The sequence below is a fragment of the Neolamprologus brichardi genome, chromosome 2 (genome assembly GCF_056152115.1).
Source record: "Neolamprologus brichardi isolate AB-2024 chromosome 2, ASM5615211v1, whole genome shotgun sequence".
Classification (NCBI taxonomy): Eukaryota; Metazoa; Chordata; class Actinopteri; order Cichliformes; family Cichlidae; genus Neolamprologus; species Neolamprologus brichardi.
In genome coordinates, this window is record NC_142105.1 from 22,992,624 (window position 1) to 23,013,779 (window position 21,156).

A 21,156-nucleotide genomic window follows, 5' to 3' on the forward strand; every position below is an offset into this window, starting at 1 on the left:
TCTCTTTGATGTTTTTGAAAAGCTTCACGTTCAGATTTTTTCCAGAAGGAAAAGGGCTTTAAGGGCTCGCGTGAGTCTGTCCAGAGATCTGCTTGAGCAGTGTCTAACTCCAAAACCACGACACGTGCAACCCAGCGCACCATCCTTACTTCGTGGACAAGCTCTAGAAAAATACCTTAGAGTTTGGAATTGAGCAGTGTTTATGGATTAAAGGGTTTTTTCAGATGAGGCAAAATAATTAATGTGAATGCCTCTGATTCCAGAAGGACCATTTATCCACCTCGACTACAGAATTGGACCGATTGTGGAGATAACTGCTGGCCAGAAGTCATACAAATTACAAGTAAATGTCTCTGCCTTACCGGCACCCGAAACGCAATGGTAAGAGGAGTCTCATTAAATGTAATTGGAAATGTCCAAAAGCATAATTAGGCCTCGCAAATCTGAGATTTGTAGCTCAATTAAAGAGCAGGACATCTCAGTAGGAGCACATTTTGTGTATCTGTGTGTGCCACCAGGTATAAAGACGGAAAGCTAATAAATCAGCGCCCAGAATTCAAGATGAAAAGGATGAGGATGCACCCTAAACATGTTTTGGAGATTAAGGATGTTTGTCAGGAGGACTCCGGGCTGTACACGGTGGTCCTGAAAAACAGCGATGCTGGGCTAGAGAGGAAGCTCAACATAACGCTTGTCATCAACGGTATGTGTGTGTTGCTCTGTGAACCTCCAGTTAAAATCCCTCCAGATATTTTAGGAACAAAGCAGCAGTGTAAAGTTATAGAGATTCCCTGCCTTCCCAAGTGAGGAAAGTCGAATTTTTGTAGATTTAATTTGAAAATCTTACAAAAGAAAGGAACAAAAGAGTAAAAAAGTTGCATGAATCAATTATAAAGAGACCCCTATCTAGCATAAAAAAGTTATGACTTCCTGGAAGAATTGATTTATTAGCTCTCTTCTTCCCCCAGTTCCTCCTCAGATTCATGAAAAAGAGGTGGCAGATCCATCCAGCCCTTATCCCAGCGGCAGCAGCCAGACGCTGACGTGCACCGCCTACGGTGTCCCCATTCCCAACATCAGCTGGCAGTGGAGGGCCTGGGGCCCCTGTGTCCTCAACAGCACCCAAAGCAGAGTGTAAGAAAAACCTCAGCCCCAGACTCCTTCATATATAGCACTGGTAGTTTTGCAACTGTGTGTGTGTGTGAAGATAAGGTTTGATCAGACAAGACAGGAAAGGCGGGAAGAGCGGTGCATGAAGCGTTACGTGAGACCAAATAACAAGAAGAGGTCAGTGTGAAATTATCCACTGGCTCTGAGTGAACAAGAGAGGGAGGAGGTGATATAAAAGAGAGAGAAGGGGGCGGCGGGGCAGGTGGCTGTGGGTGAAAAGAGCTAATATATAGAGTTAGGTAGAGGGGAGGTAAGGAAGGAGGAAAGAGGAGACTAAAGGAAAGTGTCTGCTCGACGTCCAGCCAGCTTCCTCCCCCACACAGTAATAATGTGCCTGTCACTCTCCTGTGCTATGGTCCAGCTTTGTGCATAAGCAAAGACACACATACAGACACAACACACATGAAACGCACATAAATCTTCCAGGTGTGATTGAAGCTAACTAGAGTGCTACACAATACAAATACACTTAAAACATGTACATAAACACTGAAACACAACTCGCTCATTACCAGGCTTCTCTTGTCAAATAAAACCCATTTTATGAGTTCTCGGGGCAATCATACTCACTTGTTTCCTATTTCTCTAGCCCCAGTGTTTTGTGCGCTTCCACTGAATATCGCTCTAATATCCACCTGCCTCTACCGTCTTCCTCCCAGGCTTAATTTTGGAAAATTTTGCTGTTCTGACCTTTCCATGTCAGCATGCAACAGGAGTGCAGCTGCAAGGTGTCGATCCTGGTCTAAGAGGCAGTCTGAAACTCACAGCAGTGGCAGCTTTGGTTTACTTTTGGCTGAAAGTGCTCAGTTCGTGTTTTGTTTTAGCCACTGTGGATCTAATATGCATTTCATGGACAGTTAATTCTGCTTCTATTTTTTTTTTACATTTTCTTTGAATATTTTGAAATTCCTTGTCCATTGTGACGGTCTGAAATACAGCGAAGGACTTCCAGCTAAACCTGTCCTTCCTCACAGGCTCCTGTTAAGTGTAGCAGCACAGTGTGTTCCTGATGAAGTGTGCTTGATGAAAGAAAGTAATTTTACAATATCAGGCGTTTGCTTTTGTAATCTCAGTGGTGCTGGTCTTTTTCTTCAGAGCCTGAGAAATTACTTTCAGGAGAGTAATGTCTTGACTGATGTTATCTCTGTATGTGTGTGCGTGTTTGTTGCATATACAAATCTGCTCATAAAGCACATTGTGGAGCTCTGTCATTTATGTGGCAACAGAAAACAAGTGAACACAAAAAGCAGGCCCTCACACAGTGCTGCTAGAAATGCTAGAAATAATGAAGCCTCATCAACGTAGCTTAGCATCGAGACTAGAACTAGGAAAAGCAAATAATCCCCTGGCTCACAAGTAGGTGGTTTTATGGGGGCACATCACTTCTTAAACAGTATGGATTAGACAAAGGAGGTGTAATATCCTAATTATTGAGCCAGAGACGTGCCAATAAGAGGAGTTTGATAAGTAATTTAGGAGCAAGAGAAAAGGCTTACTGCAAATTATTCTGCCTGTGGTCCAAATGCTGCGTGCGATCTCTTTACTGTCAGTAAAAGGATATTGTGTTTTATAAATTAGTACATTTCTGCCTATCTACAGTCGTTTTGAATTGCTCCTCAGCTTTTTGTATACTGCTAGGATAAAGGGAAATAGGTGTACCTATTTATTGAAACATATGGTATCTAAGGCAAACACAGAGTTTGTACCTTTATTCTTCAACACAGGCTGAACTCTGTCAGGCAGCTTTCTTGACATTTCTTTAAGTAGTCTTCAATAAAGGTTCTCCATGCATCTTGAAGGACATTCAAAGCACTTGTTTGGATGTTGGCTGCCTTTTGTTTTGTTGTCTGTCAAAATAATGTTGAGGTCCATGCTCTGGGAGGGCTGATAGTGTTCCACAGGTGTGCTTTTCATGCTGAAAGATGAAGCTGCTGTCAATCAGACACTCTTCAGACGGCTCAAATGAAAATCTGATGGTATTTGATTTCTGTGTTTATAATCCCCAACATCACTGGCTGAAATATGTTAAGTACAAGGGCTGGGCAAGCATCTAATGTGCAAAGTACAATACTGTAAATTGGTATTTACAAGTTATTATTTTTTCGTATGCACATTTACCACCAGTAAATTATGTAGAGAGTAAAATGAAACTGACCCCTGTGGCCTTCTGCTAATGCAGAGTAGTGCAGATGGGAGAAAATACTAAATAAAAATTTCATTAGTTTTCCTGTGATGTTCGCACTGCGGATAGTCATAATTGATAGCGTACTTTGTCCATTAGCTGCTAGGACATTTAGGACATAATTGCATTGGCTCAGGGCTTCAAGCTGATGTGAAATGCTATACAGTCTGCGGGAAAAGACTTCTCATAAAACCTCAGGATATCGTTCAACGTGCTCCTTAATTCTCACCCACTGCCCACTCTGTGCTGCACATGTCAATGAGGCGAGATGTCATGAATGTGTCTCTGCTTCCCTCCAGGGCCCGACAAGACCGGAAGAGTCGGAGTGACAGGATCGCAGATTGTCAGAACTGGCAGGACATTAACTCGGAGAATGCGATGAATGAAATTGAGCCGATCGAGTCGTCTCTCGAAGTTGTGGATGGACGAGAGAAGGTTCGTCAGGCCTCATTGCGATTATTACTGGTTTTCTGTGGACAGACATGCTCTGCTTATAAATTGATCTCTGGGGAAAAAGATTACAGAATATAATTAGGGCCTAACCCATAAGAAGGCCTTTCTGTAAGTGGACCTATCTGTGACCTGTGATGTTTTTATGTAAGCGTCCCAAATTCTGAGCTCCATAACAAAATTTGTCAATCAAGAGCCATTTCCACAGTAGAAATATTTAGAACAGTCTTCCTCTGCAGACTTCCTGCAAGTTCTAGTTATAAACACATCCAGGCACACATGTACGCGTACCCACGCCTGCACATTTATAAACCACAGCCGTAAGAGGAAATTATACATACACACGCTCACGCTGCAAACGCCCTATTTTTTTCACTCACACCTGAGCGAGTTTGTGTGTCGTTGGTCTGTCAGCAGAAAACCTGATTTTTACACGACAGCAGATTGCACTTTCTTTTAAAATGTGCGTCTCCACGGCATGAATTAAAGTCTCGTCCTCCTTTCCTCGCCTCGCAGAGAGTGAGCAGACTTCTGATTCGCAATGCCAGCGTGTCCGTCATGTACAAGTGTTCTGCTAAAAACAAAGTGGGCAAAGATGAGCGGCTTATCTACTTCTATGTAACCAGTGAGTATGTGTGGTTAGATATCTCTCAAACACAATGCAAAACAGGAGCACTCACAGAGCGCAACTCCCGCCAAAGGCCAAGGGCTATACTAAAACTTTGATATTCTTTACTCATGTTAGCATTGGTAAGGTCATAATCTAGTGTGCTATATTATTCGTTTTGTGTCATTGTGAAGTCATATTATGTTGTATTGAAAAAAATACGGTTTTAAAGAGCTTAAACAAAGAATGATGACTATGTTGCTTCAAAGTTTGGAGAGGATTGAATGGAAACTAAAGCTTTTTACCTTATTTTTGTGACCCTGAGCTTTGACCTTGAAGTATTACATACTAAAATTGTGTATTTTATTATCTTTAGTATATGATTGGAGCATTTTTGGCTTCTATAAGGTATAAAAACTCAAGCTTTAAGACATATTCATCCAGTGTGTGATTCTGCAAAACTTTATGGCGTCATTGTGACATCATAGGGTGTCATATTGAAAAGACGAAAAGTGTGTTGTAAAGCTCTATCATATGATATATTACTTGACATGGTTTCTTTAAATGTTTTTCAAGATAAACTTTGACCTTGAGCACTAACAATGAAGGTCAAGGTCAAATGCTTAGCCAACCCAGGCGTTCATGTCCCCCGAGGCCTAGTGTATTGTTCTGAAGCTTAAAGACGATCCATAAAGAAGCCAAACAAACAAACTGCCTTTCCTCAGCTGGGAGAAAAAAATAGGAGCTTGGTTGGTTTTAAAGCCAAAGGTTGATCGATGATGATCCAAGTTTTGCTGCACTCTATTACAATAAAGCTGAGCAGAGTTTGTGGTGGAAAATTAGATTTGAAAAATTAATCACCTCCAAAAAAAAGGTGGAAAGATTTTCAAATTGATTTCCCGGGCACAAGAGCCAACGGGTCATTCTGTTCTTTCACAGGACTCAGTCAGCTCTGATCCCCTGCAGGAATAATAAAGCTACTCAATATATGATAAGCCTACACAGAATGCGCGCTGCAGTATGTAGTATGATCTGTGCTCAAATGTTTCAGTAATCCAATAAAAAAACAAAAAGCATGTCTGATTTCAATTTGGCACATCAAGGTTGCTGCGCCGCTTCCAGCAGCCCAGCTAAGCTTGGATTGCGCTCTGGAAGTCACGGTCTGACCACTTGCAGGTGCCCGTTTGCAGCGTGTGCTGGATCACATCCAGCGAGTCAAAATTACAACACTTCAACTCGAATTCCCCTTTGAGAACATGAGACGCAGGGGAGCAAATGGGGGTGGATGGTGAGCTGCAGTTTTGTTTGTGGGGACAAAAGAGCTCCACGATGGCACATGCCACAGTAGAACTCTCTGTCCAATTCTGGCCCAACTCTGGAGGAGGAGTACAGGGTACACTCCCCACAAAAAAGCCAGGGGGATGGGTTTCTGGCTGAACACATGACTTAATGTGCCATTTTTTGGCTTGGGCACTGCTCACTTTAAAAGTGATGATCTTCCATGTGAAAGTTGGTTTGGTTTGACGCAGCATTCTATGTTCCGGCTGAAATCGCTGGCATCCGTGCACTGGTGGCCAGAACAGGACATCAGGGCGCAACCAAAAAAAAAAGTAGAGCTCCTTTGTGATAGCAGCCCAACTCAAAAAACTCAAAGCAACTTGTGGGGTTGTTCTTTTAGAACTATTAGAAGTCTGTGGCCAACACCCTGTTGCCTCTTTACGCTTCCATGCCAAAGAAATAGTCCTTGTGAAAATAACTCACACTGAGGTTGGCCTGCCATTAAGGGCCTAATGGCAGTGTAACAAAGCCTAATGTTGCTGCAGAATTTCTTAATCCTGTGAGCAAGCACAAACAAAACTTCTCTTTCATTTTTGCTGGGATCCTCATAACAAGGCCGTCCTACATGCATTTGCTGGTTTATATTTTATATAAATGGCATTTTTTGAGGAGTATTTATTGATGTGTAATTCAAAGCCTTTCTGTGTAAGGGTAACATACCAGCCTGCCTGTTCTTCTCTCATCTTTAAAGCCATCCCTGAGGGCTTCAATGTAGATGTCCAGCAGTCTGAATATCCCCTGGAGCAGGAGAAAGTGTCTCTCCTTTGCAGTGCTGATAATTACACCTATGAGCAGCTCCACTGGTACCGTCTTGACCCTCGGGCCCTGCAGGACGAGGAGGGTAAGCCCCAGGAGCTGGACTGCAAGAGCGTGCACCTATATGCTGAGGCTCTCCGTGGTGAGCTCTCCTTCCAGGAGCCCTCCAACAGCTGGGTCTTGGACTTCACCATTAACTCCATACAGCTGCAGGATGAAGGGCATTACGTATGTGAGGCTCAGAGCAGACGCAGTGGGGAGAAACAGTGCCTGTTCAGATACATCTCTGTCAAAGGTGAGCAATAAGGGGGAATTAAAGCTCCAGACACAGAGATGCAAACACACACACCGCTGAATGCAGAAAGCAGAAAGCAGAGTCACTCTAACTCCAGCACACTAGGCTGCACCACTAATTATAGAGAAAAACTCAACCCTTGGCAGTGGCAACACACATGGGTTGCAGCGGAACTGGCGCTGAGATGCTAGAGGCTTAAAAATACCCACACTCAAAAGATCCCACGCAGCTCGATACCCACATCCACACATAATGGAGAAAATACTTGATGCCTGCACAGCATCAATATGTAGGGACATGAAAACAGAGCTGAGATGCAGCAGGGCTGAAAAGCACAAACAAATTCCTGCCTCGCTCGTGGTGTTTGCTGTGTAAGCTTGCGTCAGTGCCTGGAGGACATATGTACGCTTTAATGGGATCTTCTTCCTTTTGCCCTGATTTTCAAACCCACAAGAGTGCATCTTGCACATTTGCCCTCTGTGAGTTGATATAGTGTCGATATAGTGATATAATTTTGATTTCACCTTCTCCATTGCTGATCTGTCTCTGGCTTTTTTCTCTCCCTTCTCTCTCCCATCGCAGCCCTGGAGGCACCACGCTATAAGCGCAGCCTCACCAACCAAACAGTGAATGTGACCGAGTCTCTGACGATGGAGTGCGACGTGGAGGGCAGACCTCTGCCCCGATTCTTCTGGTTCAAAGACAACCAGCCTCTCCACCAAATGTCAGGTGCATGAATAAATCACAGCAGCTCATACACGTGTTTGTAGGACGGGGCTTTCGCATTCACACACGCACGCCGACAAGAAGTCAGAAAGCCTGCCCCTGTGAGGCTTTATTTGATGGGACTCGAATTATCCACTTTACATCTCAGTAGGCTTTGTTAATGTTTACACAGATACATCAAGTGTGATCAAATGTCAGTCCAGCTATTCAGGTAAACTTCTTGTATGTTTAATGTTGTGCTTTATTTTCTGTCTCTTCTGCCTCTGAATGATTGATAGGCGCAAAAATAGCTGAAATCTATAGCTATAATACTGTAGTGCAGTTTTCCAAGTGGAAACATAAGTAGCTCTTTTTGTGAGTGACAGCCTCGGATTGTTTTTTCTCAGTGTGTGCGATTGCTTTTGACATTACCCTCTCATGTTTTTGCAAGTACACGTGCCTGGTCAACAACACTCCTTTAGCTAATAACGTTGCCGTCACACATTCTCTCCAGCAAGCCTGCACTCTTGGAACAATATTTTTCCTCATGTAAATTGTGCCTCGGTGTAGGATTTCTTCTACACTTTCTTCCCGGTCAGCACCGTCAGTGCAAACACGATGCTCTGCAAGTTGCTGTGTGTGCACAACAAAGTGTTTTTCAGTGGTATTTAGTCATTTTTGGCACAACCGGCTGCAACTTTATCACGGCCCCCTTGTCGAGTCTGTGACATTGCCATCTCTCAAGATTACACCGTTGTCTTCTTGGAAAAATTCACCTAATGCGAGAGTTCAGACTTAAAAGATTAGTCAAATGCAGATCAAGCATTCCACTGTCATGGATAAATGGTCTTTGGGATTAGATTGCAGTGTTTTTGCTAAACATTGGACCACTTCAGAATGTTTTTGTCCTAGCTATCAATCCAGAAACCAAATAGAAAGGAAAGGTCTGGTTCTAGGATACCATTGCTTTCCTTTACAAGCGCACATCAATCCCACACACTCATACTGTGGAACAAGTGGGTCAAAATAGAACTTGTATCAGGAGTTCCTGTCATGATGTTTTTGCTGTAGAGCTCCTCACACATCCACACACACCCACACACATAAAACCCTCTCAGGCCGACACAGCTCATTAGCTTTTTAGTCTCTTCTTAATATCTGAAGGTGATGAGCCTGTCGGGTGGGTCAATGCAAGTCTGAATGACAGCTGATGCCCTGGGATCACTCAGAGGGGACTGTTTGGGGTGCACGGCGGGATGATGGAATAATAAATGAATGCGACAAATGGAGGTCCAGAGGTGTGACAAGAATTCAAAAAGGCGCTGTGGAAAATGGTGCTGAATTCACAATGCGAAAGGGTGAAGAAGTGGCACTAAAGTCACAGCACACAGCACAGGCTTCGAATATGGGTTTGAGTGCGTGTCACTAACAAGTCCCCCCCCCCAACTCCACCCCATCCCCCGGTGCCTCCTTCGCAGGGATCCAGCTGCAGGATTCAAACCGCACGCTGAGTATCCAGCGGGTCAGAGAGGAGGACGCCGGTCTTTACACCTGCACCGCCTGCAACCAGCGCGGTTGTGTCAACTCCTCAGCCGCCGTCAGCGTCATCGGTGAGACAGCCGCACGCACACACACTCACAGAGACACCTGAATCTATTCACCATACGCTCTCCCGGCTCTCTCCGTGTGCTTTTTCGAGTGCACTCAGGCCTGAAATCGCAGTTGTCCTTGAGCTCACATCTTCACCTCTCACACTCTCACCGTAACTCTAGTTTGTGTGCTTTTGTTATGTGCCGCTCTCAAATCATAGTCATCAGCCAGTGAAACACTGTGTTTTCTCATTCAGCTGGTGAATGAGTTTGCTGGAAGTGGTTTTATGGCCAATGGCTGAAAGTCAGCCCAGCACATTTATTTAACTCTAACGATTTTATTTAAGGAGTTTACTAGAAAGCTGTGGGCCAAATACTTTGTAATTTAGTGCCCCCTATAGTTGGTAAAAGAGCAGTCCATGTGACAGGGCTGAGTAGTTTTCAGCAGTGTGTGTGTGTTTTTAAACCCTTTGCATCTAACACTGACTTTCTTTCTTTCTTTCCGATAAGGGTCAAGTGACCGGGCCAACGTGGAGATTGTAATTCTCATCGGGACTGGAGTCATCGCTGTTTTCTTCTGGGCCTTGCTCATTCTCATCTTCTGCAATGTGAAGCGGGTCAGAGGGCGCCACTTATCACTGTGTCTGAGTTTGTGTCTGTGTGTGTTTCGAGAGGAGCCGACAGACTGTGACGGAGGCACTTTGACCCCTGTTTTGTCTATCTTTGAGCACAATCTGTTTGTTAGAGATAAGTCTGTCATTTACATCCAAAGACAGTTAGTGATATTTTCTAGGAGCGCATAGAGCGAATCGTTTGCTGCTGTTAGCAACAGCAGCAAACGTGGTCATAATGAGAATCCATTTGCTCTTTATTTGCACACTTGGTAGGGTGAGTCTCTCTTTTAATTAGAGATGGCTTTCCTTTTTTCCCTCTCTGTCTTGCTTGCAGCGTCTCAATGTTTTTGTCTCTCCACCTTTCGTCTGTCTCTAGCTCTGCTCCTCTATGCTACATTTTTCTCAAATACCTTTCTAATGATGTGTATTATGGTCAGACATCTCCAATTTAGTCTTGTCTGTCCAGAGCACATTGTTCCAGATGCAACCTTTCAAACCTAAACCTAACTTTTCAAACCTAAGCTGTGCTGCCATGTTGGTTTTTTTATATAGAGATGAGGGCTTTCTACTTAACTGTAACATTTAATCTCCTCACTGAGGCCTATAGAGTCTTTGGTGTAGCTCTTGGTTTTTTTTGCAGCCTCTCAGAGTATTCCACGATCTAACACTGGGGTGGATGTGCTAAGGTGCCCAATCCTGGGAAGATTGTCATTATGTTAACACACACCTGAATTCTTCAAACCAACAAACTTGTGCTTTTACAAGGTGCTCACCGATGTGCCGATGCACATAACTTGCTGATAATCAGTTACTCGAGTACATTTGATTTCAGCTGTGGTTCAGGTGGTAGACTGGGTCCTCAATCAATGGGTAGGTGGGTGGATTGATTGATCATCCAGTCTGTCGAAGTATCCTTGGGCAAAGTACTGAACCTTACACTCAAATGCATACATTTGAGTGTGAGTGTGTGTTTGAATGTTAGATAAAATTGCTTAGGCATGAAATTTAGTGCTTTATGAATGTGTGTGACTGGGTGAAAGGCATTATAGAAGTACCAGTCCATTTTATCATTAGCAGCACTTGTCTATCTCTTAATTCATGTGGAAGCAAAAAGGATGCACTTAGTTGTTCACTCTTTGCTTCTGCATTAGTGGTTCGATTTTTGTTAAATAAATAATGACGCAGTGTCACCTGTCAGGTGTAAATGTTCATCTCAGATTGTATTTGCCTAATGTTATGACCTGCTAAAGACCAAATTATTTTTTTTATGATGTCCTGTTATATAAAACCTTAAAATTGAAGAAGGCTGTACTTTGTACAGGACATATTTGACATATTTTATTTGGATCAGCACTTTTAATAGTAACAATTGAACAGAATACTTTAAGGTCTTCATCTTAGCTAGTTAGATTGCACTGCAACTTAACTGAAACCGTAGCATCACACTAACACTAACAAATGGCAGGTCATGACAGGAGGCTATAAAACATATGCAAACACAACATGAACATACCACATGTAACTACAGTAATAGGCAGTAAACAAAGGTGTTGCTCTCACGTTAATTGAGGCTCACTCAAGAATAGAAAAGAAGCTCAGTTAATGACATCAGCAGCACCCGTGTTTACCTTCTGTTTCAAGTCAACATGGCTGCTGTTGCATGTTGGGCTTTGAAGGCTGCCAAAAAACAAATAATAAAAAAAAACAAACAGGTGTCCTTTAACTAAATACACATCCAGAGACAAACACAGAGCACAAAAGCATTTACTTTTTAAAAGTGTGCTTTTAATGCTTTGTACACAGCACCACAAATGCACACGGCCTGTGCTTAAGCCACCAGACAAACATTCACTCCCTAAAAGTGCATTACTAATGTCACTTTGCATGCTAAGTAGCTACTAAGCTTATCAGCTGCAGCATTTAGTTAGTGATGAGGTCATGAAGACTCCTGCTAACAATGCCTCATCCTTCGGTGGTTTTCAGTGGCTGCTGTCAGTCAAGATGGGCCACTTTAGTTAATATTTCAATAAAAATAATTTTCTTTGCTTTCAGCAATAAAAAAAAAAAACACTAAATGTGCTTTAAAAGAGCATGCTGACATATTTCTAACTCTAATAAGAGCATGACTAAAGGTAATTTCACTCGTTTGCAGTATACCATCGAGGCCACACTTTTTTTTTGCTGTCTGACCTTTCCTTCTTTCTGTCCTCGTGTTATTTACGTTTCACATTTGCGCTGCGTGTCCAGCGCTTCCTTTCCAAGATTCCCTGTTATTCAGCCCACCTCTCGTCTCTCCTTGAACTTCAGGTTAACCCAGCAGACATAAAGACAGGTTATCTGTCAATCATTATGGACCCGGGGGAGGTGCCACTGGATGAGCAGTGCGAATACCTGCCCTACGACTCATCGCAGTGGGAGATCTCCAGAGACAGACTCCGGCTAGGTGGGTAACAAGGAATGGTGAGAAAAAAGGGATGGTTGCTAAAGTAGCATAGGAGCCTGAGGTATGTGTGAGGACATGAGCAGGAGTGGATGAGAGGCAAATAGATGGATGAAACTGAATTACTTTTCCATTTCCACAATCCATAATGGCATGATTCTGGATTGCTGCCAACTGGATAGAGCGCTGCCAGCAATAGTGCTAATGTTAAATATGTGCTCATTCCCAGAACAGCTTTTTAAAAATGCCCAGAAGAAAAGCATCTGTTCCACGACAGCAACTTATGGGACCATCTTGTCTAATGTCCCGTTGCTCCTCCTTGTCTCCATGGATGCCATCTGCAATTTTTTCCCATTGCAGATGGAACTGTTTATGTATTCCAGTGAGGCTAAAATCAAGCACGCATCAATCAATAAACATGAATATCTTGTTGATTTTCTGCTCTTTCTCTTGATACAGGAAAGGTTTTAGGGCACGGTGCCTTTGGAAAAGTAATTGAAGCATCAATCTACGGCATTAGCAAGAGCAAAGGTTTGGACACGGTGGCTGTCAAGATGCTGAAGGGTGAGATTTGGCTTTGTGTGTTTATGTTCTTGGAAGGTTACCCAAAGTGAAGCAAACGCTAAACAGATTTGATGCAGTCAGAGTAATCAAAGTTAGGAGAAATTGCAGTGCAGTGCAGCCCACGCAGTTCATGTTTGTACAAGATATGCACACGTCAAAATACACAATGTGATGTGTTTTATTTGTAACATTTCACTTTGTATTGCAGACGGAGCCACGGCCAGTGAACACAAAGCCTTGATGTCAGAGTTAAAGATACTGATTCACATTGGCAACCATCTGAATGTAGTAAACCTCCTGGGAGCCTGCACCAAACCAAATGGTGAGGCCAAAGAATTACATGGATTATGCTTGCAAAATCCTATTTTTAGAATGTAATAAGTGGTATTAGTAATATTAGTGCAAGTGTTTAGAAACCACATTGATTGAACTTCAAAGTAGCAGACCATATAAAGTGACAGAGTTCCAAATCTGCTTTGGCATTAACATCAGCACAAACATGGCCGAGGAGCACCTGTAGGTGTAATCTGGAGGTGGCCCAGTACTCGTGTCCATATAGTGTATTAAATACATTTGCACACAGTCACCTAACAAGATAAATGAACGTGGGATTGTTTTGGTAATGTTGTCACTGTTTCAGCCTTTGATCATCTATTTTCCTCTGTCAGTATTTTTGGGAAACCTTCATGTTCCGGCTCTGCTCTTTGTCCTGTTAAGTGTAAAAGTCCTTACATCATTTTGTCCATCCCCCTTTCCCTTATAGCCTGTAACCAAATGAGAGGTAAAACAGATGCCTTCATTTTTTCCCTTTCACCCATGCATGATTTTGACCTATAGAGAACATTTTTGAGTCACGGACATCTGAAAGTGTTTATCCTAAACAAAAAGCAGCCAGGCAGCTAATCTCAGGCGGGAAATGGTCCAGCTCAAGCTGCAGCGTCTCTATTTCAGATACGGTGCGAGAAAAGACAAAAAAAGAGCTTGTAGACGAGCAGTGAACATGTGCTGAAACATTTGAAACATCTCTGTTACCAGGCCCGCTGATGGTGATTGTGGAATACTGCAAGTATGGGAATCTCTCCAACTTCCTACGAGCCAAGCGAGAGTTCTTCCTCCCTTACAGGGTAACACAGCGCTGCAGAACTCAAGCAATTTATTCAAGCAATTTCACATTTGTTCTCTGATGGCAGCTCAAAGCTCAGAAAGACTATCTGTAATCATGTTTTCATTTTAACCTTTTAGTCTGTCTCATTTTTCTACCTATGCTTTGTCCCCTTTATGTAGTTTCTGTTCACAAACTCAGTTATCTACCATGTTCTGTAAGTCTTAAGCCCGATATTGATTTTTGAGATGATTCATTGAAACGCTTCCCCACTTAGGATCGCTCTCCAAAAACCCAGAGCCAGGTGAGGCGGATGATTGAAGCGGGTCAGATTGCCCAGAGGACTCGTCAACCACCCTCTCCATCCTCCTCCCCGCTCACCGCTCCTCAGAGTCCATCATCCAATACGTCCAGTCAGACTCCCGCTGTAGAGAAAAGTGAATCATTTTATGTGATTGAACTCCTCATCCCACACCACGCTGTTTTCTTTTCTCGCCGTGACTGCCCTCATCCTCTCCTTCTCTCTCTCTCCAGTGGAGGACTTGTGGAAAACTCCTCTGACAATAGAAGATTTGATTTGCTACAGTTTCCAGGTGGCTCGTGGGATGGAGTTCCTGGCTTCCAGAAAGGTTCATTCTCAGCATTACAGTGTGGACAATTAATGATTAAGCTGTGATGAATTGTCACCGGAGGTTAGCTTCAGAGGCAGCGGCTTGTAGTTTGGGGCATTTATGAGGGGTCCACAGTGGCTCAGGTGGTAGAGCAGGGTCGACCGCTAATGCTTGGCATCTCCGATCCCTTGGCTCAGAGTGTCATGTTCTGCCATGCTTCCTGTGACAGCTCCACTGGCATAGAGTATGCATCTGAATGGGTAATTGAGCGGTTAAGTGTTTTGTGCACTAAGGTGGAAGGACACTATATGAGTGCATTTCATTTACCATTTACCATCAACTTTTCAGTCCTTTGTGCCTAACAATGATCCCCAGTTTAAAACTAGCAGAAGAATATGGATGTTTTTGTATTGATGCCACAGTGCAATACACAAATTAAATTAGAAAGATTTTTAATAACGAAAAAAAAAAGGTTTAACATTGGCATTTTGAATTGATTGCAGTTATGATATTAGTGGTTTTCTCAGTCCAAGATACAACAACTCAGTCCAACTGTGATGAAAGCACAAATTACCATTTCAGAGTCAATAACAGAAAGAAAGAAAAGTTGTTTTTAACAGCTGATTTAATCTGGAAATCAAACTTAAGAAAAGAAACAGAAATAACACTGATTATTTTCCTGAGGTTTAAAATATGATGCCGGGGACACAAAATATGAAGACGTTAGGGGATGGTGTAACTGCCTGCTGAATCACTAATTACTCTTAAGGTTTTAACATCAACCAAAGAACAGGTTAAGGATTTGACAGAGGCATTGCTTACCAGAATTGGCAAGGGTTTATGTTACAAATATAGCCCCAGTGATAGCATAACAAAGGAAACTGGACCCAGAATGGAACCTTGAGATACACCACAAAAGAAGAGTAGTTACCATTGTGGGTGGCTGTAGCTCAGGTGGCAGAGCAGGTCAGCCACTAATCGGAAGGTCGGTGGTTCGATCCCAGGCTGCCTTAGGGACTAGAAAAGCGCTATACAAATGCAGGCCATTTACCAGTGCTGATGGAAAAAGACTTGAACCTGGGAAGTACTACCATAAATACCAATACATTATATACAAGAACAATAAAGTCACCAGCATCAGTACATTAAATGTCATTTAAAGGTACCATTATCCGTAGTTTTCTTTTGAGTTTAAAATATTGAAACCATTAAAAATACAGACAATGCAACCGGCATCAGAATAAAATGTAATCCTGTTCATTCCTACCTCAAAACTCGTCGATGAACTGAACTCAGGGTTCTAACGCACAGAATTTTGCATAAATATTTTTATGTATTTGAGATACTTACCTGTTGTCAGCAGATTGGATACAACCCTCCCATCTCCAGACAGCGCACAACGCTATAAGCTAACAGTATGCCAGCTAATGTTAGGCTGTTCAAAAAAAAAAATTGTCCTAAATATCACACGTTCCTTCCGACAAACACTTTGATTAAATTCTCACATCGTACAAGAGCTTACTCGCTAAGCGTCACTGTTCAGCAATGTTAGTTACACTAATGTAAATATCGACAGCTGGACTAAAGCCTAGACTCGCTACAGATTACTTGTCCTACAGTGGCCACCGTAGCTAAGCTTATGCACTTCATTTAGCTGCAATCTACTGACATCTAGTGGTGAGACTTTATACACCGTAACTAAGATTTGTTCTCTTTATGAGAGGAATTACTGGTGCGTGTTTAAAGTAGACAATCGTTGTGTACTAACTGCATAGACAACATGAAAAAGAAACTAAATTCCAGCTTAGAAATAGCACAGTTTGTAGAGGCGCTTGACGTGTTATGGTATTTTATATATTCTGTTACCTTGTATGATCACTATTTTATTATTATCACTATATTATTATAGTGCCTTTTATGTTCAAATTTATTTTAGATACCCGAAATACATGTGAGCAGGTTAAAAACAGTAGTGTATTATGATTAAAGAAGCGATCATTCAATCTGTTCTGCAGCAAATGCATTTGTTGCTCTGGTAATGTGGAGAAAATACACAGTAGCATAAACTGGGACTACTCAATTTAAATATTAAGAACTATTCCTAAGTACTTGTCATTTCTTATAGTGACTCTGCCACCTGACCTTGACACTGGAAGTGCATCAGGAGTGTTATCACAAAGTATCTATACTGTCTAACTAGCAAAATCTTTTGACTTAAGAGATAAGAGGTGAGCTTTTCTCAGAGCAGTTTTTATTGAAGTCCAAAGCTAAGAAGGAATATGATCACTTTGTACTGTCAGTATAAGCTAAAATGAAAGTACACTGAATGAGATAGGACTAAACTGATTTAAAATTATATGACTTTTTTTTTTTTTTAAATTCAGGAACATTAAAAAACATGAAATCAACTTAGAATTGAAGTTTTGTCTGCACATAAAATGACATTAAAAGCATTCAGGTACAAGTAAAGCAATAAAATTAAGATTGTGTTTTAATTTTGAGGAATACTCCTTGCAAACAGCAGAGATGTTTCAAGGCACTTCGATGCAAACTGAATTCTCACATTTTCCAGGCGTTAGAGAGGTGTGTTATTGGATTGTTTCGGTTTGACGGTGAGCTGATTTGATCCCCATGAACTCAAAACACTGTCAAAATGAGCTTTTAAAAATTGTGTTTTACCAAAACACTGATACGCATTGCTATGGTTCATTGCACTGTGACTGGATAAACGATTAAATCGGAAAAAAGGGAGCAGCTGCAACTTGTAATGAATGTGATACTTAGACTTACAACAGCAGACTGGCTGGATTTATTTGACTCCCCCAAACCACTCAAAGCTGTGTTTGCTTGCCAGGTTTGTGAATGGTGCTGGAAGAGATACAGTCCAGCCCCAGTTACGAACTGGCACACGCAGACACAAACACACTCCCTGGTTTTAAAAAATGGTCAAGTTGCTATTTACACTCTCCCAAATAACACTTACGCAGAGGAAACAAGGTGGACACAGCGCATGCAACCACTTAAAAAGCACGCACATACTCAAACACCTGTCTGCGGAGTTATGATGTACGCGTGGTCCTGTGTGTATCCACAGTGTATCCACAGAGACCTGGCTGCCCGTAACATCCTCCTATCAGAGAACAACATTGTGAAGATCTGTGATTTTGGGCTGGCCCGAGACATTTACAAAGACCCCGACTACGTCAGGAAAGGCAACGTAAGTCACCACTTTAGCTTCCTGGGAAAGATTACACTTTTTAATTGTTATTATTTCTTTTTATCCACCCACATAAAGATTACTTTTAATGGTGAGTCTCAGCTGTGTTTTATCTGCCTGTCATATCTGTTTTAATGTTCTCTCAGGCTCGCCTCCCTTTGAAGTGGATGGCCCCAGAGAGCATCTTTGACAAAGTGTACACCAGCCAGAGTGACGTGTGGTCCTTTGGAGTTCTCCTTTGGGAAATCTTTTCACTCGGTAAAAAGTCGGAATCATAACACATGCACACGCATCTTTTATGTCATCTGTGCAGAACTCAGTCTCTTGTGATTGACAATATCTATAAATGTCAGCCAGTGCCAAAAGCAATGAACTTTTACTAGCAGAACGAATCAGCATCCCTATTATACAAGTACTCAGTCATTTGTCTTCCTGTTCCTAATGTGGTGGTTGATGTTGGTCTTTTCTTAGGTGCATCTCCGTATCCCGGGGTACAGATTGATGAAGAGTTTTGCAAGCGATTGAAAGAGGGCGTCAGGATGAGAGCACCGGAGACTGCCTCTCCTGAAATGTAAGCATTTAGTTTCTCTCTTTCTTTCCGCATCTTCGAGAAAAAAAATGCTTCTGCTTTCAGGAAGAAAATATTGCTCTTAATGTCTTTAACTGGGTTAACCAGTTAGAAGAGTGACTTCCGTTTTAATGTCATTAAGTTGATTTGCACATCTAGGGAACAATATAGGATGGCATTTGTAGATGCATTTTAGAGGATGTTATTCTTGTTAAGACTCCGCTGCCCTCTGCTGGTAGATATGGCATCATGCTGGCCTGCTGGCAGGGCGAGCCAAAAGAGAGGCCCACCTTCCCCGCCTTGGTCCAGATCCTGGGAGACCTGCTGCAGGACAACAGTCTACCTGTAAGTTCTGCTGGAGAGATAATGTCTCCAACTTTCTTCTGTAGTTTTTCTTTTTTGGGGTCTTGATCTCGTTCTTATTTCCTTCAGGATGGGAAGGACTACATCCCCCTGAACCACTCACAGAACTCTGAAGACGATGGTTTCTCTCAAGTCTCTTCGCGCCCGCCATCTGAGGAAGAACTGAGACTCGCTTGCAACACTATGCCCACAAGGTACAAGAGCGCAATCCCCTTTTATCCATCAGACCCCATAAAACGATATGAATGATACTTTGATTTTAAAGATCACACATGAGTAGGACTTCTTATCATGAATCCCTTTTTTCTGAGGTGTTTGCTTGAGCAGATTGTTATGGTTGGGTTTATCAAACTCTCACTTTTTGTCATGAACATAATGCATCATAAATACGACATATATAAGGATTCCAATAGCTATGTAAAGATTCCAACTAATGTCCAAAAATGCTGGTAAACTGAAATTTGTTTCAATAATTAAAAATAGAAATGCAATACGCAGCTCAAGTTTGTTTGCGATCATTGCCTTTTCTCTGTCTTTCGGTCAGGTATTATAATTGTGTGCCCTTTGCTGGCTGTGTGTTCATGGGGCCGTCCAAAATATGCCAGCCCAGAGTGAAGACCTTTGAAGAGTTGCCTCTTGAGATGCATCCACAGAAACCTCCTCAAGTAAGCTTCTTATCCTCTTATCAGTTGTCGGAAAATGTGAACTGACTGGTGACATTTTCTGAAAGCTTTTTCAGACTTAGACATTATCACCTATGTTTATTACTAAAAGTGGTCGTTCTTGGTCGAGACAGATGTAGCACCTGCGTCAACCTGTGTCTCTTTTCTCTAGGACAACCAGACGGACAGCGGGATGGTTCTGGCCTCCGAAGAATTTGAGAGAATTGAGCACAACCACGGGGGTGTCGTCTTGAAAAGGTTAAATGATATGAAAGCAAAAATCGGAATATCTGTGAAAACCGGAATCGAAGCACTAGACGTACGCAGCCAGCTGATTAGTCACACCATCTGACATTTGGACCGCTACACACTCATTTCTCACCGTGAAACAGCACAATGACTGTCGAGTTAAAGAAAAGCGTTAGAAATGGATGCCTTTATGCTCCACATGTTTCAGAGTCAATACGAGAAAACATTTGCGCTCTTTTGCTCGGAAACTGCAGAACAGTCACCCACTGCTTTATGTGGAACGAAACTAGATTTGCAAAGGAAGTAAGCATCAGTGCAGTCTCGATCTATGCATGGGTAAGTGGGAGTAAACAACTGTCTGAGTCATTCAAACCTGGGTATTAGCAACATTTTGAGAGTTGCAATGTTGTAAAAAGCCAACATAAACTAAAAGTGAAAAAAGCATGCTTTTATGGAGAACTTACTCCTACAGCAAAGTGTAGGAGGAGCCTATGTGAGCAGATGCTCTGATCAAAAAGGAGTCAAAACTAAATAAACTATCCCATTCTTTAGAGGATATATTATTCATTCTTACACATAATATAGTACGTATAATAAATCAGTGTGTCAGTATCTTTGGTGCCTCTGAAAGTCTTTTGCTTAATAATGTCTTCAAGCAGCTGGGCTCCATCATTTTGCACAAATATTTCGTAAGTGTGCATGCTGGGGATTTGTGTATTCGGGACCGTCTTGCAATAATAAGCTCATGGTAATAAGCAGGGGAGTTCAGCAATGATTATCTAGGTTATAGAGAATTGTATCAATCAAAATTCACAGAAAGTTGAGTTGTTTAGCCTGAGTTGTGAGTCTGTAATTTTTTTCCTTCTTTCCTCAGTCGTATAAACAGTAGCAGCAGCACGGAGCCTCTGACAGCCTCCCACAGTTCCCCGGATCAAAGCCGTGCCACAGGCAGCTCCAGGCTCCGGCCCAACTTCTTCAGCCAGCTGTCAGGTCAGACCTTCTACAACAACGAGTACGGACACCTGTCCGAGGAGGGCTTCTGTGACTTCTACTCCTCACCAAACACCACCTCCCCGGCTTCTTCGAATGTGTAATTTTACCAAAGATGCATAAAAAAGGGGTTTAACACAGACAGCTGAGGTTGAGGATGGTTTGCAGTAACATCTCAGTATTGACATGTAACTAGTCTTTTTTTTATATTGAAGATCAGGTTTTAGATTCTCATGATTACTTTCTCCTCATCTCGAAATCCTTCCTCTCTCAGACTGTTGCCTCAACAAATGGACTGAGCTACATGCGCCTGAAGTTCCTCTAACCAGCCACTGCGTGGCAGCATTATGACAAAAACAAACCACAAGTATTTTCTAGTCACACATATATATATTTTTATCTTTTATATGCAGAGAATTCTTTCTTTATTTGTGCAAATTATGACTCATACATGAGGAAATAAAGAATTTTATCTCCTTCTGCTTGTTTTTTTCCCAATGATGAATATGAATTTAGAGTTGGATCTGTCGTAAAAGCTCAGTGGAGTAAAGTGTCAATTTGTGTTTTGGCCCACAGTGAGAAAGAGCCACAAGCTCTGTGATGATTTAGTCAGCGAAGTAAACAGATATTTGTGGCATCTGTGTCATTCAGTGGAGGTGGACACACTTAGACTCACAACATTGC

The 21,156-nt window shown here is 42.2% G+C and overlaps 1 protein-coding gene across 2 annotated transcripts in view; it reads left to right on the forward strand.

Annotated features, from left to right (window-relative positions):
• Positions 1–20,948, forward strand: part of flt4 (fms related receptor tyrosine kinase 4) — a 47,350-nt gene extending 26,402 nt beyond the window's left edge. For both annotated transcript variants that reach the window (XM_087848720.1, XM_006781620.3), the window contains exons 8-30: positions 264–381; positions 519–703; positions 969–1,134; positions 3,652–3,787; positions 4,319–4,427; positions 6,439–6,798; positions 7,381–7,527; positions 8,982–9,113; positions 9,603–9,709; positions 12,014–12,149; positions 12,606–12,710; positions 12,919–13,032; positions 13,746–13,834; positions 14,090–14,249; positions 14,347–14,441; positions 17,518–17,640; positions 17,787–17,898; positions 18,112–18,211; positions 18,448–18,553; positions 18,641–18,765; positions 19,116–19,236; positions 19,406–19,491; positions 20,357–20,948. In XM_087848720.1, coding sequence (XP_087704846.1) covers positions 264–381; positions 519–703; positions 969–1,134; positions 3,652–3,787; positions 4,319–4,427; positions 6,439–6,798; positions 7,381–7,527; positions 8,982–9,113; positions 9,603–9,709; positions 12,014–12,149; positions 12,606–12,710; positions 12,919–13,032; positions 13,746–13,834; positions 14,090–14,249; positions 14,347–14,441; positions 17,518–17,640; positions 17,787–17,898; positions 18,112–18,211; positions 18,448–18,553; positions 18,641–18,765; positions 19,116–19,236; positions 19,406–19,491; positions 20,357–20,576 — 3,152 coding nt within the window. In that variant the 3' untranslated portion in view covers positions 20,577–20,948. The remainder of the gene's footprint in view (positions 1–263; positions 382–518; positions 704–968; positions 1,135–3,651; positions 3,788–4,318; positions 4,428–6,438; positions 6,799–7,380; positions 7,528–8,981; positions 9,114–9,602; positions 9,710–12,013; positions 12,150–12,605; positions 12,711–12,918; positions 13,033–13,745; positions 13,835–14,089; positions 14,250–14,346; positions 14,442–17,517; positions 17,641–17,786; positions 17,899–18,111; positions 18,212–18,447; positions 18,554–18,640; positions 18,766–19,115; positions 19,237–19,405; positions 19,492–20,356) is intronic.
• Positions 20,949–21,156: the final 208 nt, after the last annotated feature.